This window comes from Sturnira hondurensis, unplaced genomic scaffold (assembly GCF_014824575.4).
Source record: "Sturnira hondurensis isolate 20B ecotype Veracruz unplaced genomic scaffold, ASM1482457v3 Scaffold0008640, whole genome shotgun sequence".
Lineage (NCBI taxonomy): Eukaryota > Metazoa > Chordata > Mammalia > Chiroptera > Phyllostomidae > Sturnira > Sturnira hondurensis.
Window position 1 is genome coordinate 4,477,699 of NW_028081271.1, and position 25,237 is coordinate 4,502,935.

The 25,237-nt window shown below is 51.6% G+C and overlaps 1 protein-coding gene across 4 annotated transcripts; it reads right to left on the reverse strand.

The window, feature by feature from the left end:
- Positions 1–445: 445 nt before the first annotated feature.
- DCTD (dCMP deaminase) lies at positions 446–23,893 on the reverse strand. 4 transcript variants are annotated; one of them, XM_037055130.1, is made up of 7 exons: positions 23,804–23,893; positions 22,320–22,361; positions 22,084–22,198; positions 21,661–21,796; positions 4,565–4,681; positions 3,220–3,316; positions 446–2,034 (listed from the first exon to the last, which is right to left on the reverse strand). In XM_037055130.1, exons 3-7 carry the CDS (start codon positions 22,189–22,191, stop codon positions 1,956–1,958), a joined length of 537 nt encoding a protein of 178 aa, XP_036911025.1. In that variant the 5' UTR covers positions 22,192–22,198; positions 22,320–22,361; positions 23,804–23,893; the 3' UTR covers positions 446–1,955. The 4 variants fall into 4 exon arrangements, with proteins under 4 accessions (XP_036911025.1, XP_036911027.1, XP_036911026.1 ...); XM_037055132.1 differs by having other exon boundaries at positions 23,816–23,882; XM_037055131.1 differs by lacking the exon at positions 23,804–23,893 and adding an exon at positions 23,556–23,719.
- Positions 23,894–25,237: the final 1,344 nt, after the last annotated feature.

Below are 25,237 nucleotides of genomic sequence, written 5' to 3' on the forward strand. Positions count from 1 at the left end.
AAGGCAGCGGTTCGAAGCCCACCTCTGGCATCCAGAGCACTGACAACTGCAGAATGCTCTGGACAGGAAGATTCCGCTACGGTGACAGTGACGCCAGAGACGATGACACCCACTGCAGCCACAGGGAATCGAAGCCAGCATCACCATCTGCACGCGGAAGCCTCGGGTGTTTGCAGTCAAAGCATCACCCAGCCACTGACTGACACGCTCCCTTCTCACCACGGGTCCTTCCAGCTGACCCCCGTGCCGCCCCCCACCCAATTTCTTTTCTCACTCAGACTCAGTGCAGCCAAATGGGACGACATACGAGTCTCAAAATTAAACGAATTAGGTGCACTGCTGGCTTATGCACCCCAGGGGTATTCACAAAGAGGACATAACAAAACTCACACACTCCTTTCTACAGGGCTTACAACTCAGAATTTGCAACCACATACAAATCTAATGTATTTTCTCTCGTTAAGTATCTTTATTGATTTTTTTTTCTTCTACATTTGGTTTATGTACTTTGGAGCAGAGGGCCAGGGGTTTGGAGGAGGGAAGAGAAAAACCACTGAGGACAGGCGATTCGGCAAGATAATAAAGTAAGAGAGCAGTGGGAGAGCCAGACAGAGACTGACGGGACCCGTCGGATGGCCACACCTTAGGTGAGGAGGGAGAAGAGAACCTGCCACTGTCTTCAGTGTGGTCCTCACAACAGCGCCACCCATCGGCCCCTGGAGAACACAGTATCGGGGGTCTCAGACTGCTCGCTAAGCATTAAGACACATGTAATGTGCTTCGCAGACAATGCAGAAATGACAGAAATGGAGAATCAAGCATATAATTACAAGATAAAAATGAACATACTACGGCAGGGTAGGTTTTTAATAAGATCTTAATAATATTGGTAAGGAGCCAAATTACAACACGCCCCAGAATATGGATTACAAAACCTAAGAGACGGAATAAAACCTCATAAAAACATAAGAGCACCTTAAAACAGTAATAACCTTTAAGATAAAGAAACCATTTTCTCAGAAAAGGTACTGAGTGAGCATGTTTAATAAAAATTAAGTGACTGAGGACACGTGGACCCTTGTCACTGGGTCCCAGGGACAAGGTGTGAGACTTATGTCCGAGGAGGAAGGCACGGTGCCAGGAGCACGGGCAAGGCCCCCCCAACCAGAGCACGTGAGAACGACCTCAAGGCACCTCCATTTCTGCACATCTCACTCACGGGACAGGAATCAATTTCCCTGTGGTGCACGGTGGCCTTGGAAATGACCAATGACGGCACGCCCAGCCACATAGCCCTGCCTACCATAGCAGGGCGAGGTCTCGGGTCAAAACTAGTGGGCCTCCACCTGTGGACAGGAGCAGGACAGCAACCACAGAGAAAGCATCCCAAGCTCAGCTACGCTCCCCCATTCACCCACTCTGCTGCCGGGGGTGCCCTCCTCCAGGATTTGAGGTGGGAGTTTCCCTCAACCCTCTCACGCAGATAACTTTAATGCTACTGCCCCGCGGGTCCTATTTTTTCCCCCAAGGGCACTACACGTTGTGCTTCATTTGGGCCAGATGTTCCAATCAGTGCGCCTGCTCATCCCGCCTGGGACACAACAGTTATTTATTTGTCCTCCCAGCCATGGAGCCGTGTGAAGTGGCTGTGACATGCAGTGGGTGACGGAGTGGGGACACTCTTCTGCTGAGCCACACGGAGGGGAAAGCTTGCCACTCCAGCCCCGCCGACGCAGGCCATCGACAGGCTCCTTGACCTTCAACCCTAAGTCAAGAGCTTAATCAGATGCAGATTCCATGGACAGGAGAGAGAGTCAGAGATCTGAGGCTTGATATTCTTTGGATGTCTGCTTCGCCTGTGCTGGCTACTGAAAAGGGATGAGGAACTTCAGGATGAAAGACATTAGCAGCTCCTTAGAAGAGGATAATCTCAATCTTCCGGCTGGAGCTGGAGCTCACAGACGCTTCTGACTGGGCCTGCTGTTAATCGAATCAAAGTCAATGACAATCTTGCTGCACTTGGGTGTGAATTTCCTAAACGTGAGAAACAAAATATATAATGAAATTATCCAGTGAGTACTTCAAGCAATGTGTTTACTTTGGCTTACCCTACCTTTTCTGTGGGGAGGAAAACATTTTCTGGGGACTCACTTCATCTTCTAGGTGCCAATTACCATGCGCCCTTTGCAGACAAACAGGGCCCACAAAAGACTAAGACCAAAGCAGACACTGGGGGCACGCTTGGCTCGAAGGCTCCTCAGCTGGCTGAGCGCAGGCATTACGGGAAGGTCAAGGATTTCTAACCAGTCAGCTGCACAAGGGGACATCCGATGACTAGTTTTCCCACCAGACTTATCTTCTTTTCTAAAAAATGTTGGCTTTCTACAGCCAGCATGAAACCATGCGAACGCAAAGTACACTAAATTTTCGTTTGCCTCTCGTACATAGCAAAAAGCAATGAGGTTTAGTGAGGAGTCGTTTTTAAAATCATGTTCTAAAAACACGAAGAAGTAAAACAGACCCACATCTAATTGTCGTTATGTAAATAACGTGGACTTAGAGTCTGGTGAGGCAGAGCAGGCCCCTGGCCTAGAATCTACATCCCTGGTGATGAAGGCGAGACCGTCCCCACTGACCGCAGCAAACACCGTAAAGGAGCTGCTCGGAAAGCTCTCGCTGTCTCGAAAGAAGCTGCCACCACGAATCAAAGGTGTTTCAACTTATCTGCAAGTCAAACCTACCTCCCAGTCTTTGCCTAACAAAGATCATCGTAAAAGTCTCAACGACTTCAAGTCTCAATTTAAAATGTGGTTGTCAAAAGAATTCGTGGTGTTTCAAACCTGGCAGGTTACTTTCATCCTAAATTTTCTATGCTGAGGTTTGCCCCGCTTGCAAAATTGACAGAGGTTTAATGTTCGTATCATAAAACTTGTGAATTTTTAGAAGTTGCTTGTGACCAGGATAATTAGTCTACGCCTTGGAAAGCTGCTAATATTAAAGATCGTTAGGCCGATCGTTGTTCAAAGACTTCTTTCACTGCTCTTAAAAAGCTCCCCCTGAAATAATCCTTCCGTTCTTGGCCCATCGCATTGGAAAGGATGCTCCCCCGTGGGGCTGGAAGTCCGGCCGCACAGGCAGAAGGGAACCATCAATCAGCCAGCTCACAGCTGGTCCTGCATCCGGCTTTCAGGCCGCTGCCCCTGAGTCCTCTCCACTTACCTGAAGGTGACTCCAGCCATATCAAACATGAGCCTCGCAGCGACAGTCTCCTCGCTATCGTGGTATTTATCAGACATGAATATAACTTCTTTGATACCTTAAAAGGCAACAGAGCAAGAAGCCCCGTGACCACAGGCACAGAGACACCATCAGAGACCCACACGCGGCCACGGAGGCCTGGCGGCGGCTGCAACTAACGGTGCGCATGCGCGCAGTGTCCAGGGATGGACCCTTAGCTGCCGCTAAGGCAAGGCCACGCTGGGCGGCCGGGTTACGTTTAATCTGCCCTTCAGTCTTTATGGATTTTTTTAAAAAACTAATGCAAGGTGAAAACATGTCACGCAGTCAAGCCTTGATCCGATGAACCAATTTCCTTTACTGTGGACAATCGAATACTCTTTCTTCCCAGGGCAGCTCCCTTTAACGCAAGAGCCTAACGGAAAGGAGTGCCTCATGCTGCCAACATCACAGGGAAACGCCAGCGAGCTCCCTGGAAGGGCTCTGGCGCCCCACTCACGCCAGCGCTGGGAGAGCAGATTGGACTTGAGCACCTGGGCGCAGGAGGACCCTCCATACACCACCAGCCTCTGAAGGCACAGCGTGGAAGCTGGCCATGCAGGACGCTCGCTGCTCTCCCCACACACCGCGCTACTCCGTGGCAAAAACGGTGGTTCCCATGCCAGCAGGCCTCCTCGGCTCAGAGGTGCCCGGGGTCACGACAAACAGCACGCCGAAACCGCGCATCTGGCTCACGTGGTAAGTCTTTAACTCTCATGCTGAGAGTTTTATGGAGATAAAGTGTAGCTGAGCCTTACGTGTGACAATCTGAAAAAAGTGAAATATTCAGAATACGAGGGTGTAGATGTACAGTAAGAAAAACTTCAAGAACTACTGATGGAGTCTTATGACATTTGTATGCAAAGATGTGGTTAGGCCCTCAAATACCTACCATCCATTAGATACACATTCAAATTTCATATACAGACTCTCAGCTGACCTTGTCTCTGACAGAAATTCATCTCCCTCCCTCCCCCCTAATCTATGCACAATATGTCAGAGAACAGTAAACTGACAGTAATGATATGCAAAGCCTGGGTTGTTTTTTGGCAGCTTGCAGTTTCGGAAGTTGCAAACTAAATTAAAAACATGCTAAGAATCACAGAGGAGGCAGTTCGTCGTAGGATCCCTGGCACCATTCAAAAACAAAACCCGGGAAGCATCTTGCAGAGTTGATAGCGCAGTTAATTTAGATCTAAACAATAGCAACTTAAGATCAAACACATCTTCGAGGAGCTGCGCTGAGCAGGCGGGATGCACACGGGAGGAACGAACGGCCGCTTCCTACCTGCCTGGATGATGAGCTTAGCGCATTCATTACACGGGAACAGGGCCACGTAGATGGTACAGCCTTTCACGTCGGCCGAGTTTTTGTTCATGATGGCATTCAGCTCGGCGTGGCACACTGTGGGTGTGAACGAGAGAAAAAAAGAAAACACTCAGACTCCAGCTCGGGAGCCATTTACGAACAGCGTTGACGCATTCCATTCCGCCCTCTGAAATAACGCATAATAGACTCGATTAAAAGGAAGCTGATTAGAAACCCAGAGTACTGAGAATAGCAAATGAGGGCCCTGTGGTCTGGCAGGTGGGCGATGAGTAGCACAAAGGCTCACCTCCACAGCCCTGGGTCTGTAACCACCTAGAGCTCCTGGGGGGGAGGGGAGAGGGGGGGCCAAGGTCAAGTACCTTCACCAGCCCTAAGTGGAACCACAGCTCACAGCTCCAGGAGACTATGGGGCATGGAATGGCCCATGTAAACTGGTTCATCTTCGATTCCCCTTTGCACACACGGGGATACGCACCGTGGCCGTTAAGAGAGCGGGGAGAAGTTTTAGGAGCAGGGGAACCGAGAAGTGCCGCTGAGCACTTGTCATGGGGGATGGGCCTCACCTCACCAGGGTTCTCAGCCCGCACACAGGGGAGTACCCAGTAATTTGTCTTTTTTAAGAAAACTATTCATCCACTTAGTGGCAATGAAAAGTCAAGTTCTTGCTACACTGGCTCTTTCTACCCAAGATCCCTAAAGGGTGACCCAAGGTCATTCCCAGACCTGCCTGAATTCAAGGATGGAGCACCCTTCTCTCCTCTCCTGTACCTGTCAAAGCCCAGCCATCTCCCCAGGCCCCTTGGCTGGGGGTGCCCACCACCTAATCCACAGGGTGCTCCTCTCCTGGGAAAGGCTTCGGTCGCCACTCTGATTTAGTTTGGAATCTCCCACCTACTTCGCGAGGTCGCTGTGTGCTAGCTTAATTGCTACTCCATTTTCTGGGTGCATTGCCTACAATTATATGATCATTTCCTTGTGACAGTGATTCACAAGTCGTTTGCACAGTGGACTCTTACTACAGCTTCCAAGACACTGATGCCTGTGTCCCACACCTGGAGCCTGATGGGGCCTGGGGTGTGGCCTGGGCTGTGACATCTTTACGAGGTTCCCCACTGTGGTTCCAACGTGCAGATGTGTTTAAAAAACACTGCCTCACGGAATCCTCCGGCATCCCCAAGGTGACTTAACGCACGCTATGCACACAAGTGCTAAAATAAATGTTTGTTGAACGCATTAATGACTCTCTGGCTGTGGTCCAAACCATACAAATCTCCTAGATTTATAAATATGGGGCCTTCAAGGGTCTCCCTCACCCTCTCCCACCCATCAACCACCCCTCTACACACAACACCTTCCTCCGGGGGAGCTGAGGCCTAATCCCTTGGCGCTCACACGTTCCGGCCTGTGAGCCTTTACTGAGTGCCTACTCTGGCTCAGAGAGCACCGAGCCCCCCGCCCACCCTCCGCCCCACGCTTCCTGTTCTCAGGTCGGGTAGCCACAGGCTACAGGTCCCCGCGTCCAGCAGCTGCTCTGCGGTGCCACAGGCAGAAAGCTGACCCAGGGCCCTCCCAGGAAATGGTGGGAGGGCTCACTTTAGCCTATGAAGACCACGGTTTAGGAGGTCTTAGTTGTATGTGCAAATGAGCAGGCACTGCAAGAAAATCTAAAGGGAAAAAAAAAAAACAGTGCTTAATCAGATCACAGCTCATCAGAGAACGATTCCCCCGAGCCAGGGGGACCCGAGCCAGCCTCCTGAGCCACACTGGTCTGCAAGCCCCATGGGGGTAGCAAGGACAGGAAAGGCAGGGGAGGGTGTCGGGGCGGGGGGAGGGGGGGTGGTCCACGCTCAGTGGTCAGGGCAACACTACCCAAGCAGAGGTCTCCTTAAACCCACTTCCTTCCCTGGTGACCACGATGTTCCCAAGCTGGGATTAACACTGCTCTGTGTTAAAAACAATTAGATGTAATTATTTCTTCTATTTCCCCCTTGAGGGCAGAGGCCAGTCTTCTTGGTTTGTGTAGCTCCCCCAGAGTCTAATGCGCTGCCAGGGACGTAATGGGCGTTAAATATTTATTGACTAAATAAAGGAGGGAATGCGGATTCCGGTTATTGATGGCGACGTTGGGAAATGCAGCAAGCCCTCTTAAATTCAAAGATCGAAAATATGCTTTCCCATCCGATAGAGATTTTTTGATGCTGTTGGTATTAATATTCAGAACTACAGAGTCTCCGAATCTGTCAGAAAACCTAGTACACTGTCCTCTTTTGAATTTCTAAAAATTATCACATTGAAGGCAACTATCATCCTCTAATTCATCCAAGGCAGTTTGGGGCAAAAATTCACGTTGTATGTCTGGATTCATTAAGAAAATTACCATATGAAACAGATTCTCCTGGGCAACGTCCAACATCCCTGGATAAACGAGAGTTTAGAGAAATGATACACAGGATCATAAACAGATTTCCTTTCTGTTAACCACAAAATCACAAGATGGAAAACATAAAGCTTCGAGTTAGAAGACACGAGGGCTGCCGGCAGTGTGACCGGCCAAGTGTCAGGCACCCGCGACGCCCTTTCGAAGACACAGTTCACGATCCACAACTTCATGTATTCAAACTAGACAGTGAAAAACACAGCACCCGAGAGCTCCACCCACACTTGATTTCTCGGGATCCTCCCTGTACCTTTTTAGCCTCGGACACAACAAACACCCACTCCCGCCTTCCCCGGGGCCCCCCTGGCCAGCCAATCCCTGTCTGATTAACCCCGGTTTCCTGGACCTGCTCCTGGTAGTTGGAGGAAAGAAGTCCGCACCCCAGGCAGTACCTGGCACCTCGGCCTAGCCCGCCCACCTTGGAACGCCCTGCTGCTGGGGGTCGAGACCCTGAAGCCTTAAAGGCTGCACCTTGGTGGCCTGGCATTGGCCTTTCAGGTCCACGATCCCACGACCTCTGTGCTTTGACCCTCGGCCTCCCCTCCCAAACCGCCCTGCATCCCCCTTCGACACTGGTCTGTCAGGAGACATGGTACAGGCAGGCCCCCAGACTGTCCTCACAGAGGACACTAGACAGGACAACTTGTCCACAGTCCATCCGAGTCATTAATGTGGGTCAGTCAGGGTGGAGTCTGGGGCCCCATTTTCCTGGACTGGCCACCTACACTGACAAGTAACAGAGAACTGCCAAAACGGCTTCAGGACTTACAGAGCACGCAGCAGTGAGCGGGCCTGGCCCGTGGCAGGCTTGCTTGGAGCCCAGGAGGCCTGACCTCAGGCCAAGCGTCTCCAGGCCTTGCCCTCTCCACCTGTGACAGAAGGCCACCCCAAGGTTCAGGCCCAGCTCTGCTACTTGAAGCAGGGTGACCTGGACAAGGGGCATTAAGTGCCCTTCGGGTTGCAGGAAAAACGCTCACTCTCAGAGACTGCTTTTCCACTCAGTAACCAAAAGCAATTTTAAAAAACACGAAGTAATACGATTTTTAGCTTTTCCCTAAGATTCTGGTTTCCTTCCTCTGTCTTCCAGCACAGCTGACCTTCTCCAAGACAGGCTCCGACCACAAAACAGGAGTCTCCTGCCCCACGGCCAAGGGCAAGTCTCTCGACTCTGCAATGCATATCAAACCTCCAGTTTTCGCTAAAACAACACTTTTCAAACTGCAGGTCACAGAGTCAGCTCAGTGCGTCATAAACGGCATTTCCCCGCTCTTTTTAATGAAAAGGGAAGGGCTGAGATCAGAAAGCACCCACACGGCAAGGCTGGGTCCTGCGCCTCACAACTATTCCATGTACATGTGTGTGTATGTGTGTCAAGAAAACTATGGTTGCTGAGTTGTCACGTAAAAGGGTTCAGAAACACCACTCTGTGGGAACCCATGGATGTCTATAATACCCTAGTCATGTTTACAACCAACTTCTTTTCTAAATGGCCCTAATTTGTAGCATCTGCCGATTTCTGTGGTGTAAATACACCCACACAGCCGATCTCAAGCCCCCAACAACATGACAGGGATCTGGGAAGAGGCACGTACATCTGCCCCGGTGAGCTGGTCCCCGCACACCCCTGGACGGCCTCATCTCCACCTAAACCTAAAGCCTCACTGGCTGCCGTCTGCTGCCCTGTTACTACTCTCCATCTAAACCCTCCCAGGAGGATCAGAGTCTTTGGGATCTGCCCTTTCTACGGGTCCTTTTTGCGCTCAGTTCCTGGGCACACCCCAAGGTTTAGTCCTGCTCAAGAATTCTTCCCTTCCTAGAGTCTCAGATAGCAGACCTGGCTGTAAAACAGAACGTCTACATTTCTAACCCCGATGTCCCGTCTTCTCCTCGGGTCTTTCTGTTTGGTGTCCTGAGTCATCACCCTAACTCTTCTGACTAGCGAGAAATTAAAGAAACCACACATCTTTTTCTAGTTGTGCTGCAGTGGAATACATGTAGCAAGAGCTACAACTATCAGTGCAAAAACCAACTGAGGAGAATGGGTCTCACCATGGCTTTGAGATGCGCACAGTCTTCCCATTCACAGTAGGAATAAGGGCCCAGTACTGCCAAGACACGGTGGCTGGGACGTAATTCAACTGGATGGGGCGAAAGGTCCTGATGGACCTCGCAATTCAACGAGGGAGCTAAAGTGTCAAAAACCGGCAAGTTTTCCAACTATTTACGTAGACTCACTCACCGCTGGCTAAGCAGCAAGCCCGAGAGTCTCCAAACACTACGCGTATAATTTCAACACCAGCAATGACACGACACTCTTTAATTATTCTCAACCTTGTTTAAGAGGGAAGATATCAAATGCTGAAAATATCAGATTAACACTTGTAACGTTCTTCGCTGCCAGAAGGGATACCTCTGTTTCAGGTAATTACAAAACAATCCGTATGCTTTGGTCCTTTTTTTTCCTTTTCTATGACTAACTGTCCGAATGCAGAACGGTATTAACCCTGGACCACGGAGAAGAGATTGTGTAATTAGAAAACTGTATTTTTCAAATGCCCTCTTACCGGGGCTTGATTAATCCTTACTGTCTTGTGTAGGCAGTTCTCTACAAGTTTGACAAATTAACAGGATATATTCCATCCTTGCTTAGATTTAGATTTAAGAGATTCAACATTTTATAAATGTGACTTTCATCTCATGTGATATCAGACGAATACAATATCTATTTTAGACAGTCCTATTTTTAAGGTCACTTTAATAGGTTTTTAAAAAACCCTCCAATCATTCTCAACAAATGCCAACCGCTGCACCAGTAACGTGGCAGGAGGTGTGACACAGCCCGCCACTGACCTTCGGGTGCTCCCAGCACCTGATGGGAAAGGCTGAGACCTGAGAAAATGCCAGTTTCAAGTCCAAGTAAAGAAACTCTCCAGATGATACAAACCTCCTGATTTTTAGTGGTGTCGAACTTTAAGACAATGACCTCCTCAGGCCCGAGGGGTGCTTGGCCAAGGCCGAGCAGAGACGCCGGGAGTCTGGACTGGCAGCTTGGCTGGGAGGTCAGGTTAGAGGGCCGGACCTGCAGCACCTTCTGCCAGCACGCTCCAGGCTGCCATGCACAAGCCTCAGGACACCTCTGGGGAAACAATGGCACCTCTGACCCTGACAGGGGGACCGGGAAGGCTCTCAGGCCTCACAGCTACCACGTTGAAGGCACAGACAGTTCAGCTCACTGACGAGACAGAGGCCAAGGCTTCAGAGCCCGGGAGCATCTGCTCACGGCCTTCTGGAGTAAAGAGGTAAGAAGCTTCCACCCAGCAATTAATAACTGACATGAAATGGGTACCAAGTTCAAGGTCAACCTGTGCATTTATTAAAAATAACTCGATGTTAATGTTTATAAGATAGTCTATTTCTATTCTGACGGCAAAGCTTCTGTCATTACTTCTTGAAATGGAGGTCTAAGTGTTTTCAGTTCTGGGGTCCTACAGGTACCAGAGCCGCTAAATGCAGGCACATCTCCCGGAGCAGGGGCACCCCCTCCTGGGCCCGATGCCCCACAGACACCTGATGGATACACACCGGAGCATCGGGGCGGGCAGGGGCATGCACTTTCTCCTCTCAGATCCATTTAGGGAACTTTCACAGCTTCGGAAGCGAAAATGGAAATTCAAGGACTAATTTCTTCACTGTTGAAAGATACCCTGACAGAGCCTCATAAGTCACTGCCAGTTTCCAAAGTACCTGCCCTTCAGGTTGATAATTTAATGAGGGAGCAGCCTCTAAATTTAAGCCCCCCCAACCCACCACCACCTCTAGCACCCTCCCTGGTAATAAAATGTTTCTCATTACAGTTACCCCAAACCCCAAAGTGAACGTTTCTAGAACTGGCCCCAAACAACACCCATCCTCTATCTGGTCTCCCCTCTAAGAAGTGTCCACAACTGTGAAGTAGCAACTGAACTCATTATCAGGGTCTCCAAAGGACCTGACACACAGGTGGGGCAGGGCAGAGGCGACTCAGAAACCAGCATCACAGCACTCCTCTAGGGCAGCTCCAAGCAGCCTCTGCTCCCCACCCCTTGCCCCAGGGACCCCCCCCCCACCATAGTCTCCCCTCCTGACAACTTCATGGCACGCACCAAAGCCTGCTTCATCCTCGAAGCTCCTCAGGACAGAGGAGCATCCCCTGTACTGGGCTGCAGCCCAGAGAGAAAGGGGTTTAGAACTGGAGACGGTTCCCACATACGGGTAGTGATAAGACCCAGCTGGGACATACCCGGCCCCAGCACAGGGCTCCCAGGGCTACGGCTGCAGGGGCAGGCAGGCAGGTGACAGACAGCCACACTCAGAAACAACCGAGAGCCGCAGGAAAGCTGCGGGCACTGAGGAAGAAGGCCCTGGGCAGAGGAGAAGGGCTGGGAACGTCCAGGAAACAAGGGGTTAAATGCACTCTTTGTAGTGGGTGGAGAACGGAATGTGCAGGTCATATTGGTCCTGTAGGAAAATATATCTGGATTATCAAGGCCTTTTCAGGACAAAGGGAGTTTAAACGTCTGCCTCCACAAGGGTTCGAGTCCCAGGCTCGCTCAGCTACGAATGCTGCTGGGAATAATAACACCCTCCCGTCCTACCTCCCGAGGTAACAAATGAAAAGCGCATGAGAAAAATGGCCAGAAAAAGCTTCACGAACTAGAAAGAATTCTGTGCATGAAGCCCTTGTTCCCAACACTCAGCCCTGGGCTGGTTTTCTAAGAGCAGCCTCATCCCAGTGGGTCCTGCCTGGAGGAACAGCTGGGGAGTCGGGGACGGGCTTCCTGGGCACAGCTGATGGGGGACAGCACTTCTGCCTCCCCCCCCCCGCCGCCCCCAGAAGCATGTCCAACCACACTACCCCCTGCGCTCAGAACCCGACCCCATGACCCTGGCCCCCCATCCTGCACACAGTTGATGCCCTTCCTATTCAGAAGGCGAAGTAACAGCCCGCCACCTCCTGGCACTGAGGGTCAGTGGGGTGATGTTTATACGACAGCACCAGTGTGTGTGGGAAACTGAAAACAGGTAACAATGACTAAGTGAATGAAGCCACTCTGTGCCTGGACAACGTCTGGCTGGTTCTGTTCCTGCCCTGTGCCCAGGGAGGAGTCTGTTAAAAGGAAAGGCGCGGGGAGGGATTCTGGCCAGAGCTGGGGGCTGAAGGAAGAAGAGGAACTTCTAACGGAAAAGGCAGCCAGGCCTTCCCTGCTCCTCCAGGTGATACCCTGCCCGCTGATGGCCTGTCCCCACAGGTGTCCATTCCCTCCCTGGAACCAAGCCGTGGGGCTTGTCGGAACACACCCAGTCCTCAGAGCCATCCCTCAGCCACCTGCGAGTCTGTGACCCTCGGTCTTGGGAAGCCTCCATCTCCCGGCCTGAGAAATGGAGAGGAGGAGGCCCGCCTCCAAGAACAGTCATGGAGACTAGCATCTGGAGAGCGGAGCGCAGGAGGAGGACCCCACCCGGGCCCGCGCCCCCTAACCTCTCCTCCCTGCCCCGCCACCAGGCGGCCCTGGGCTGCAAGGCTCTGCCGATGGGAGAACAGACATTTCTGTCCCCTCTCTCTCCCCTGCTCTGGTGCCCACCCCCCGTCCCGGTCCATGCTGCTTCTGGCTAAGGCTGCTGGCAGCAACTCACGGCACCCAGGGGAACCACTTAGCCCCAACGGTGGTGCTTAGGGCTAAAGAGATCCCTGACTGTGGTGGTTCCATTATTGATAATAAAGCCCCCGGAACTCTAATTACACTGCTCCCCTATGTGCTAAGGGCACACAATCAGGTCAGAAGGCAGAGGGTGTGGAAATACTGCATTTCTTCCACGGGTGAGCCATGTCCAACCCCCTTTCTACTGTTCCTGGAGGCCCAAAGTGTGTTAAAAGAAGCCCCAACAGAACAGAACACTGATCACGGTCTGACGGCCTTGTAACTGCAAACCCACAGGAGAAAGATTCACAGCTTCTCTCTCGTGTTGACAGCGGTGCTGGGCAAGGCGGCACCGAGAGGTGAGCACTGGAGACGGAGTCCTGTGAGCTCCATTCATTCCAGCTCCACAGGCGGAGCTCACGGCGCTGGCTGAGCCCGCTCCCGCTCACCAAAAATGGGGCGAAAGTGACCTCACCTGGGACTCGGAGGAGAGCAGCTCCCGACACTGCCCTACATTCCTGGGACCTCTCTCCACCTCCCCCAACAATCTCTTGTCCTTCTTCCCAGTGTCCGCGCTTGCTCACCCTGCTTCAGCTGACAACCCTTCACTGCCCTGCCGTCACGGGTGGTACCCCACCTGCGACCCCATAACCTACGTGTCAGCTGCCCTCGCCCTACTGGAGTCTCTTTGATGAACCAACGTGCCACCCGCTCACGTCCTCCACGACTTTGCCTCTTCCCCCTTTTGTCTGTTCATCTCCCTCTCTGTACTGGATCAAACCCCTCAGCAAACAAACGTCTGCTACAAAAACAAACCCATCACCACCAACCACCAGGTTCTCTCCTCCTCCAGACAACCAAACCCGTTCTCTTGGCCCCGCCTCCCCTTCCAGCCGCCCCGCCCCCGCCCCGTACTCTCGGTCTCATCACAAACATCGCAAACCTGATTTATAAACACCTTCCCACTTCCTTCTGCTCCTGCTTCCACTGGCTCCAGGTGACCTCCCAACGACGCGGACACCACGTGGGAGTTAATCCGGTTGGCCCCCAGTGACCTCCGTGTTGCTACCCGCCACCCCCACCCCCAATGTCAGTCCCCGGAGACCTCTGGGCAGCCTGCGACACTGCTGGCTGAGCCCTCCTTCCTGCCCTGCCACCCTGTGCTCCACAGCGCCCCCTGCCGTGCGGGGATCAGGCCTCGCCCAGCCTTTACTCCCTCTCCACGGCACTGACATCGCCCAAATGCCAAACGGGTAGGAGCTGACACGTCGGCCCACGCCTTTCTCGAACTCCTGTACCCAACCCAACCACCTGCCATCCTTCCCAGGGGTGCTGGCCAACTCCCAAACTTCAGGGGCCCAGGTCTTCCTTGATCTTCCCCCAAGCCTAGGTGCCTGGGCAGGAACTTTTGGGGCAGTCCATCTCCCTTCCCCCCTTATCACCCAGCCCCCTTGATGCTGTCTCCAAAATATAGCCCCCATTCACCCATCCTCTCCATCCCCAGCAGTTCACCCCTCCAAACCCGCCCCCAACCCAGTCTGCAGCCAGACTCCCCATTCCACTCCCGCCTCCAACAATCCATTTCCCACGCACGGCCAACGCCGTCCTTTCCATCTGAATCCCTTACCCTGCAGGCCCTCAAGCTCTTTACTCTCCAGCTTCACCCACTAAGCTTGACCCGAATTCTTTCTGACCCCATGGCACTCCTAGCGCCTATGTCCTGCCCAAGGGCCTTCACCCAAAAGCAGGGCCCTTCCCCTGCTCTTCCCATCCCTGAGCACCTCGCACCCCAGTTCACCCGCAGAGACTCACCCAGCTGCTCAGATCTCAGTTCAGAAGTCACCTCCTCGGAAGGGAGCACTCGGTACCCTGTTTCACCACTGCCTGCCTCCTCCCCCCTCCGGCTGCACCCTCCCAGAAAACCGAGCCACCAGACACCGCACTCACCCCTGCAGAGCGCCGGGCACGGGACACACACAGGAAAGATGCCCTGTGTTTGCTGAGTGAATGAGTGACAACCGGTGGACGACCTCGGGGAAGTGGGATGCACTGTAACATTAGTTACCGTTTTTGAAGAGGAAGCAAGATGACTCAGATAACTCGAGAACTCCCCCATCACCAAGAGACGACTCGCACTGATAGAACAGATGACTCATTAGTATTTATTTCAATTCCTAAGAAGTTATAACTCACTTGCAGAGGGAAAAAAAACCCGACAATGAGGAATTCTGCTTCCCCCTTTTCACCTAAACTCAAACTTAATGGCATTTTGAACAAAGCCTTTTAATTGCAGAATTTAAAAATTCATGCTCAGTTATCATATTCAATATTTCAGATTTACTATGGCATCGATCATGTAAAAGAAGCACAGAGATGAATTCCCACCTCCGCTCCTTGGCTGGTACCTGCCTTCCGCCGGCTGAGCAGGGGCCCTAACGCCCTGCTTCCCCCGACATCCTCCGTTTACCCCTGGGTTTACTTATTCCCATTCATTCCCGATGCCAGGCAGGCATCCCTGTTTCCATAAACATCATCACACTGACCAGTTCACCCCCGGATACAGGATTTCGAAACTCCTTGCTTCCTACTTGGTTCTAGAACAGCTTCTTGTCTCCAAAGAGTTCTGTGTGCCTCTTCCAGTCGTACGTCCTCTCGTTCTTAGAAACGGGTCTCTTTCTTCACTGTTCTCCGCTAACCATTTGTTTATCCAACATCTTCTAATCTCTATGGGGGAAACTTACACTCCCCAGCCGCCCCTCTTTCTTTGGGTATGCATCTTTGGTTTATGTCCATCTTACAACGGAAGCACATTTGAACCTCTGAGGAGGGCGGGAATGACGCCCTTGTCCACTGATTTGTCCACGTGCCCAGAAGCACCTTCTCTGGGTCACTGTTACCCACAGATTTCACAGCTCTGAACCTTCCCCCAAGATGCTTTTAGAACTCCATGAAAAGCCCCGAGACAGGGAAACACTACCCAAATCCAACACAACCAAAGCTGTATTGTTTCATTTTTCCCTTAGAATGCTAGGACTCTTCCAGTGACCATTTATTTTATAAAGATATTGAGAAACAAACAGCAGGTCCTGAATCCAACAACCCCAGGCTCGATCGCTGGGCATAAACACACACCCCCAGGACCCAGGGTCCAGAGGGCCGGTCCAGACCCTTTCCCCTGAATCTGGCCCTTGCGGTTTTAAGCAGTGTGGGGGTTTTCTTGGCTGATATGCATCTTAAAGACATGTACAGTCCCATGCAAATAGGAAACAAAAGCCTTAAGAGGTGAAAGTAAAAATCAGTACAAATATCTGCAAAAACTCTGGGAACCAGGTTTTAATGCAAATGTCAAGGAGCAAACAGCATTTCCCAGGCCACTTTAATACCAGTATTAACAAAGCTCATGAAAGAACGATTCTTGGAAAAAAGTCAAAGCAAAACTAGTGATTAAGGCCAATTTCAGAGAAGATCAGTTGGAATCCTATGAATTAATCAATAGAATAGAGACCACGAGGCGCCCTGCTCTCAGGGGGTTCCTGCATGGTGACCCTGAGTGTCCAAGCAAAGACTTACTGGACTTAAAAAAAATTAAAGTTATCTTTATCATCAGAAATGTCCTTTTGCATTCAGGTCATTACTGTGCCCACGTTCTACAATCTAAAGTAGATGGGCTGTGGCCCCCAAATTTTACTGGGGCGACTAATTTCTCAACAAACCCATTCTTTTGAGGGACGGGACAAAGGTCACTTCCGCCACTTCTGATCATCAACTTGGGAATCACTAGCCTTGAATTATTTTACGTTTTATTACAAACAGCCACGCGGTAAACTGGTTCTTTACGGAACAGAGACAGGTCTGTGTCCTTTCACAGGTAAGTCTGACCCCACTGGTGAGCACCTTCGTGTTTCCAGCATCTGCTCCCCAGGGCAAGGAACTGTTATAGTACGTCCTTCCTAGAAACTGCGTCATCTATAGCCCTCAAGCTATAGATTAAAATACATAAAAATCAAGTAAATTAACAAAAAAATCATTATTTATTGTTATCTGGAAACTGTTTATAAACAATTACACCTGAAAGTCAAATACGATTATATCAAACTGGTTAATATTTTTTGGGGGGTGGGGGGGAAGCCTCAGGTATAAGCTGCCACCTTGCCCTGTTTACCTAAAACATCACACAATAAAACCTGAGTTTGCTTCTCGATTCGTAAAAATTATCTACTTTATACCCTTCCTGTAAACTTGCTCACTGGTTTTCCATTGATTACATTAGTTATTTTGTACAAAGCCGCTCATTCGACCCACTGCCCGGCCACAACCACTAGCTGGCCAGGCAGTGGGAGGGGACGGTCGGAAGCTAAACATGAAACCAGAATTCTGCAGGAAAAAAGAAACAGAAGTCACCAAACCCACGCGCCTGCCTAACGAAACCAGAGGGCGTTCCATTCCAGCTGGCTGAAGGAATGAATCGGATCTTGAGTACTAAGAAGTTCTTAAAAGATGTGAGAAAGTCAGAGCTTAAGAAGGATCAGCCTTCTAACTTCTTGATCAACCAGTTTCTCAAGACACCTTCTAGATCTCCTAGATGCCAAAGAAATGTGTCACCTGCATGGCAATCAGGAACACGCCGGGGGTCAAGGGGGTGAGGTGACCGGTGCAGCAGTCCCTGAACGGACATCCACGCACGCTCCACAAGATGCTGGCTCGGAAAGAGAAAGACCACATTTAAACCTAACCCTTAAAGGAGCCATACACTGGCGGAACACTTTCAAGTCGCCCTGCTGAATTCTCACCTTGACTAACTCCAGCGTCTTCCTCCCCAGCATGACGGGCTTTTTGGAGTGTCCCTGCCAAAACGGGAGCCCACGCCGGGAAGAGCCCCATGCGTCCATTCTGCACGACGCACCTACGGCATGGCTACCGCCCGCCCGTGGGACAGTAAGATCACGGTCCCCTCCACGACAGAGAAGAGTGATGCCAAAGGCAAGGCAATCCTGGCTTCTCGAATCCCTGGATGGAGAGAAGGCCACAGGTTCCCCACCAGCCCCAACCCACGGGAAACAGCGCGTCAGGAAGGCGCCCACGGGCCGGCGCAGTGCCATGAGCTCGGTGTTGGAAACGCTAACTTCAGCCGTGGTTCTGGGTGAGGAAAGAAGTTGCTGCCCCTGCAGCTCCCGGCTGCAAACCACGTCACCAAAATGGACTGCAAAAACCCAGGGAAAGCGTGGTACCTGAATTCCTGGGAATGTTTTACCTCCACTTGATAAACATGGTATTTTGCCTAAACACGCCCTATGCCAATGAATTTCACCAAGAGGAAGGAACTGACGATGTCAGCCGAATACTTCATCCCGGGTCTCACCACCACCCCCTTATAAAGTAAGAAGCTTCCAAAGGTTTTTTTTTTTATGCTAAATTAGATAAATCTGCTGCTTCCCGATTTAATTGTCATTCGTGTGAAAAGGTGTCACTGTAACAATGCTGACTTCTTCCTGCCACTTAACGTTACTGACATCGCACCCTCTTTTGGATTTTTCGGGAAGAGGATGAAATAAAGAGCAGTTTCTTTGGCAGGGGAAATTTTCATTATCCGTGTTAATACCACATTATGATCAAACCGTTTCGTGAAGTTTTGATCCTAAAGCTGGAAGAACAGAAACACCCTTTTAAACGTTTCTCTCCAGAGACACAGCCGGGAGACGCTCCGTCTCCTATTATGTTACAAGCAGTCAGGCCTCTTCCTTTCCACAAGGTGTCAATCAAGACGAACGACTTCTGCACGTACGGAACGAACACGGAGGATTAAGTTGTGTGCACCATCACTGAATTCAAACTTACCAGGGCCCACCTGGAGCCGCCCTTTGGAGAACTGTTAGAGCCGGCCAGGCCCAAAGGGCTTTCTGCCTAATGCGAGGTGCAGGCCAGCCCCACCAGCACTTGACCTCTGGAAAGTGACTGCGTCTCCGCCTCCACTCGCTCAGGTGCACCATGAGCGGGAAAGAGGTGGCCCACTGAGCTAGGATCCAGGTGACACTTCAGGAAAACCCCTCGGAGCAGGCACAGTGGGTAGCAAACAGTGCTAAGCTTGGGATTAGAAGGTGTCACCCTGCCGGTGTGGCATCCCAGAAGTTCCTTTACGCTCTGGGGCCGTAAGAGAATAGGGTGGACTTGGGCCCTGTGGGCACGGAACCCCGAGGACCACTGAGGCTGTGCCAGGGGTGCAGGGACACAGGCTGTGTGCACATCAAGCCTGGCACACAATACGCTCCCCAAACACATGCAAATGCTGTTGAATAAAGTCGATATTAGTGCAAGTGTGACTGCTCTCAAGGAGCTTTTTGTCATCCCAGATTTTCTTACTCAAAAAAAAAAAAAAACCTAAGTTAAACCAGCCTGACGTATGAAGATAGGGATCCGGAGTTCTGGATAATCTTCAAAGCTCCTTGATGACTTAGGTGTCACCATCGTCCTCCCCGACACAGCAGCTCAGCCACCATTATGTCAGTGAGCGAAGCCAGGGTGAAGCCTCCCCAGTCCCAGACCCTAGCACTTCTTGTTTTAAGTTTGGAGTCTTAAAACAGGAGTAGAAAGAATCTGCATCTTTCATCCATGATCACCAAACATCTCTAGCACAGCCAAGACTACCTAACCTGGCACCACGCTGCTGGCCAAAATCCCCGGGGAAAGACGAGACCGAGCGTTCAGGGTAGAGCCAGCCATCATTATCCTGACAGAAAGCCCACCTTTGTGTGTCTTAGGGTGGCAGTAACACTAAATGCCTTTTAAGAAGCATTTAATGCCTTCTACGACTTTTATGCTACATCAAATCACAAGCTTACTCTCATGAAAGAAAATTGTCTACATTCTAACACAGCTACCTGTAAAATGAATAATTGATAAGCGAGGGTAAAGAGCTTTGAAAACCTAGAGGTACCATATGGATAAAAAGAAATAATGCAGACAGCCAGCCAGTGCCCGAAACGCAACAACCATTCAGTAAAAAACATCAGTGAGGCTGGACCAACGCCTGTGTGGGTTTTTATTACTATTATTATTAGTATTATTATTATTTCTTCTGGACAGGAGCTCTGAAAGGTACCCTTTCTAACTACAGACAAAAAGCAGTGCCTCAGAACAAACCAAATCTGCCACTTGAGAGCTTCCAGGACACTGGAAAGCCAGGGGTTGGGAAGGTGCTACCAGCCATCTGCCTGGGGCTCACAGTGACTGAGGACCCCAAGGGTCCCCCTGGGGTAGCTGCTCGGTGACCAATGGGGACCCCTCTGTGGCAGTGCAGCCACAGACCGACACCCTGAGATTTCCTGCCCATGGAGGTTCAGCACTGGGACCGAGGTTTCTCTGTCTAGACCCGAGGAAGCAACGAAAGTGGCAGTCACACACTTCAGTGCCCACCCTGAACTTGGGAACCCTTTCATTCTGCAACGTTATACGGGACCCTGCAAATGTGCACTGTGAAAAACTACCTTTGCACGTGCCCACAAACAAACTAATCACTCCCCTTCTTTCTTACCATCGAAAGCTTACGATCAAATCAGATGGCAAAAAGTTCCTAAAATATGTGAGCCCCTTTTTCAGGTCACCAGCTCCCCTCAGCCAGAAAGTGGAGGCTGAGCAGACAGCTGTACTTTCTTCCCACTGAGGCCTCACTCTGCCTGCTCTCACGGGGGACTCATCTGACTGTGAAACCCCCTGAATCCTTGAACTGCGTTTTACTCCCTGAAAACCCTGAGTGCTTTGTTGTTCTCCCCACGCTCGTGCCTCTGTTCCTTCCCCACCACTGGGCATCTTTTTTTTCCCCCAAAAAGAGAGCAGTTGCTTGAAGCAGCTTACAAAGAAATGGATGGGGTTTATTTCACATGACCAAGGTCATTAATAAACTATGGAAATTAGGCTAACTGGAGACTTGGAATTCTTCAAGAAAAAAAAAAAAAACAGAGGAAAGCCTACAAGAAACGACAGAGCGAAAGGTCTTCCTCCATCACGGCCGGAACCCTGCTTCCGGAAGGCACACTCTTCCCTTTAGGATGGCCTTAGTCCACCTGACTTCCACCAGAGCTGGCCTGTTCATTTCCAGATGTAAATACAGGCCCTAACTTTGCAAAAAATCAACAACGGTACATGCAGCCCAATCTGCCTCTTTGACAGCATGAGTTACAAAATCTCCAGGGAATTAAAGGGAAAGTGAAGCTGCAGCTTGTCTTTCCCAGATATTCTCTGCAGGGATTCTGCCTGGGGCTCAGATAGGCAGGAAATTCTATGAAGCACCCTTCCCTGACTTAAAGACGAAAAACAGACGGCAGGGCCGAAGGGGGCCAATCCCGCCCATCTGGCTCGTGGTCTGTCCACGCCCACTCCGCGACTGCGGAGACTCCGGAACCGGAGGAGGCTACAGCATCATCCATCTCCCGTGGTCCAGCTCCCAGCTGGTTTCCTGCTTCCCAGAAATAAGCTTGCACCAGCTGTCCAGGGTAGGCAGAGGGGCTGAATGAGCCCTGTTGCTCATCAAAGCTAAGCCCCGGCCAGTACTTGATTAGCTGGCTCTGCTTCCAGGAAGCCAAGAAACAACCTGCAGAACCGTCACTCGTCACTCGCAGTCCTCAGCCAGGGGAGGTGGCCCTCTGCCCAGAAGCCGGCCACCATTGCCTGGCAGGTCACCAGGGAAGCTCACCGAGCGTACTGCAGGCAGCAGAGCCCTGGACCTTGGGGCCAGGCTGCATGACCACCACCATGATTCCATTCGCTGGCTCTCTTTGGAACTTCCAGGACAGGGACAGGCAATGGGGGTAGTTTGGTAAGATTTTTTTTTTCTTTCCAGCTGTTGGTGACCGAAAAGGGGAAAGGTGCCTTCTCACCCACTGTGGTATGCAAGTGCTCACCAGGGCTCTGCCACTAAGCAGAAGGCAACACAACACACGTCCTACCGTAAGGGTATTTGGTGTCCAGCTTCCTCTCCGCCGTCCTCCTCCAAGGCAAGAGGTCATCGCTGCACCCGTTTGGCATGCCATTATACCCGATGCCCACAATCTTGTTTTCCGCATTCACGATGCAGGCTCCGACCTGCAGGGAAACACGAGCAAAGACCTGGTGACTTGGAGTGGCTTGTCTTCTCCTGGAGAGATGGTAAATGAAACCAGAGGCCTGCAGACCTCTAAAAGGACACACAGCGTCTGCGGGAGGGGGACTGAGTGCTCTGTCTCCTTGCTTGTTTTCCATGGCAGTTCCCACAAGCCAAAGAAAGAGCACCCCTGGCCCCAGAGTAGGTACCAGAGACACCTGAGGATTACTTTCACAGGAAGATGTGAGCCGGCAGGCACACAGCACACTCTCCCAGAAAGCACACGTACCTGGGAATTTGGATCTTTGCTTCTCTGTGCTGATAAGAAGGCCACCGCCATGAAATACTCGGGCCATTCCAAGTAGTCCTCGCGTTTCTTGCAGGGGACGGAGCTCATGCTGGCTCTGGGAGGAAAACACAGCTCAGCAGCAGGGGAGAAAAGCATCCGAGCGAGCCTGCCCCCCAATCCACACGACCACGTTCAAACTGTGCGACATCAGACTCGGAAACTTCAGTGACACTTACCAGTCAGAAATCACAGCACATGGACTCCAGACGGTCTCTGGTCTTGAGAAAAAACAATTAAGAAATTAAGTTACTATTTCAAAAGTTTGAATTCGGCACACAGAGCTTCACATTCCCAAATATTGTATCTATTTACTGCTTTGGCAGGATATCTTAAAAATGCCCGCCCTACAAATGGTTCTCATCCCTTAGCCCTCTCCCTCATCAAAAGGAGCCAGCACAAGCCGGGGGGGGGGGGGGGGGGGGNGGGGGGAGGGGAAGAGAACGTTTTTTGATCATCTAATGTATTCCGGACAGTGTTGAGGATTATATACATCACCTCACTACAGCCTCCTTGCTAGCTAAGGGAGATGGCGGCACCCCATCTTAGAGACTGTGAGAACTTGGGTAACTCGCCCTGAATCACACCCGGTTATATTACCTCACCAGGTGAACTTTCCTTGGCATTGTCCCCGTGCTGACCTTCACTGGATTAATTTGTCCCTTCCCTTTCCCCTCAGTTTCCCCAGATAGGGCAGTTATCAACTCTGAGTACTGCATCAAATCAGGACAAACTATGAAAAGTGTCCATGTTATCACTAAGGCAAGGTTTTTTAGCAACAGGGCTTTGGTGGGCAGGCACAAGCTGTCTCTACCACAGGAAGAACCCCTAAAGGGGATGACCCCTGAAAGCTCCAGCAGAGTAGGGGAGGGGCCCTTTCAAGGTCAAGGAAGGTCAACCCAAGAACGGGGTGAGTCGCATCACTGAGAAGTCTGGAGAAAGCCCAGACATCTGGGCTAGAGAAAGGTGAGCATTTCCCCCCACCCCACCCCCGCGCGCGCCTGAGGCTGGGATGCATGAACTGGCGATGCCCGGAACCAGCATTACCCAATGATTACGTGGCCCAAATTCTGAGAAGCCTGTAAGCCCCCTTAACAGGAAGCCATGCCAGACTGGACCTGTTTACCACCGGGCTAAAGGGTTGGCATCCTGATCGCTGCAGGGTGCCCGGGAAATGCCTCCAACCCCCACACAGGGGGAGGGGAGAGGACGGAGAGGCGGGAAAGGAATTTACCCTCCACCAGCCCTTCCACTGAAGTCTGGGTTAATGCTCCCAGGTGCCCCGAACCCAGCTGCAGAAACACGGAAGGGATCGGCCCAGGGAGGTACCCCCAGCTCCCCACAGGGACAGAACCCAAGCTCCTCCCACTCCCTCCATTCTGATCCCGGGACGAAACCACGCATCCCCACCGCACCCACGGGCGCCAGAAGTTACTGTCACTTTCAGAGTCCCGCGTCTACCCTCTTCTCAGCTCCCCAAGCTGGAAAGCCTCCCACAGGCCACGCTGCCGGCCACCAAGTTAGCTGAGCCGGCTTCACCGAGAGCAGGGCGGCCCTGTGTTCCGTGCCCCACCCCCAGCCCGACCGCAAGCCCAGCGCCCCGCGCTCCGGCCGCGCCACGTGGCGCGCGGTCCGGGTCCCCAGCCCAACCCTGCTCGGCGACCTGCAGGCCGACGTGGGTTCCCGCTGCACGCGGGAAGGAAGTCGGGAGTGGAGGCGGGGCCGCCGCGTGGCCGGAAGGTAGCAGCCGCCAGGAAAACGGCGCGCTCCAGGGAGGGGGCCGGGCCGGGCGGCGCGCACGCCCCGGGCGCTGTCGCCTCGGCTTCCCGGACCTGGTTGCAAAGTTAGCTCGCTCAGCCCACGGTCTGGCCGTTGACTTTGCGCTGTAGGCGGCGGGAGGGGGGCCCTGGTCTGGGACCCGCGCAGTGGCCCCGCCTACGTGAGTCCCGGGGTCCCAGAACCTCTGCGGCATTCGTGGATCCCGGGGTGGCGCCGGGAGGGCCCGCCTGCGGCAGATCGGAGGATCTGACTTCCTAACCGTTGCATTTTCAGATCTCTGAATCTGAGGGTTGGGTCGTTTCTGTTGGTGAGTTTTTTTTTTCCTTTCCCACCTGAATGTACCGTCAACTAGAAGCTCTCACAACAATTACGAGTATGTAATGTGTGAATAAAAGAAGATCTGAACGAGTCTGGTGCAATAAAACCGCAGGGGCAAGGAAGTGAGAAGACTTGGTTGGGGCCCTGCAATGGGCCAGGCCCACTGGGAGGCTTTGCTCTGTCCTCGCGGGGAACACTGACCCCTAGCAGCAGCTTCGCAGTTTTATGGTGGACTGGACGCTCTGCCTCGAAGATACATTTGCATTTGTGCTGTGCACGGCCAGTTTACCGTTTCCACTCAAATTTTGTGGAAGGGCCTGAGATGTGTGCTGAAGCCTACCCACCCCGTGCGCAACCTCCACTGCCTGCACACCTGTCCTGGTAGTCTCCTGATAACATTTGCCAGCTATAAAACTGTGCTTATTTTGTTATAGTTGTTTGAAAGACCAGAACGTGGCCCAGGTCAAAAAGAAAGACCTTCAGTGATATTTCTAAAGTCATATGCCCCAAGGAACTAAATCTGATTTTCTTGAACTTCATTATTCTATTAAGACGTCTAGCTCCTAAGTCTGGTGGGACACCGGTTCCGGCACAGAGACTGACAAATGTGCCCCTTGCTTTGCACGCAGGGCTGGAGGAGACAGCCGGCACTCCGTAAATAATAGCTACTGTAATAATCACACGTCTGATTGGCACATCCCAGATCTGAGCCACTAATCCAAACAAAAGCTTGCTAACTATATTAATGTAGCCTAACACAGGAAGAATGATGAGCACAAACAGTTGGTTCTATCTAATTTCTCACTGCAGCAGACACATCATTCTTCATCTCCATGGTCCGGCCTGTAGATTCAATAATTAAATTATGTACTGCAGTTGGTGGGTGCCGGGAAAGCGAAGGAGAAAAATACTTCATCATTAACTATAGATTTTTTTCTCCTTGATCAGACTGGGGCTTGAAAGAGCTACGTCGTAGATTAAGATGATGATTTTTAATGTC

Excerpts from the sequence above, each read along its gene's own strand:
- DCTD (XM_037055130.1), bottom strand. The coding sequence starts at position 22,191 with ATGAGCTCCGTCCCCTGCAAGAAACGCGAGGACTACTTGGAATGGCCC. Across the intron at positions 21,797-22,083 it reads GCAAAGATCCAAATTCCCAG|GTCGGAGCCTGCATCGTGAA; the intron begins GTACGTGTGCTT and ends GTTTCCCTGCAG. Across the intron at positions 4,682-21,660 it reads GGACACCAAATACCCTTACG|TGTGCCACGCCGAGCTGAAT; the intron begins GTAGGACGTGTG and ends TCACACCCACAG.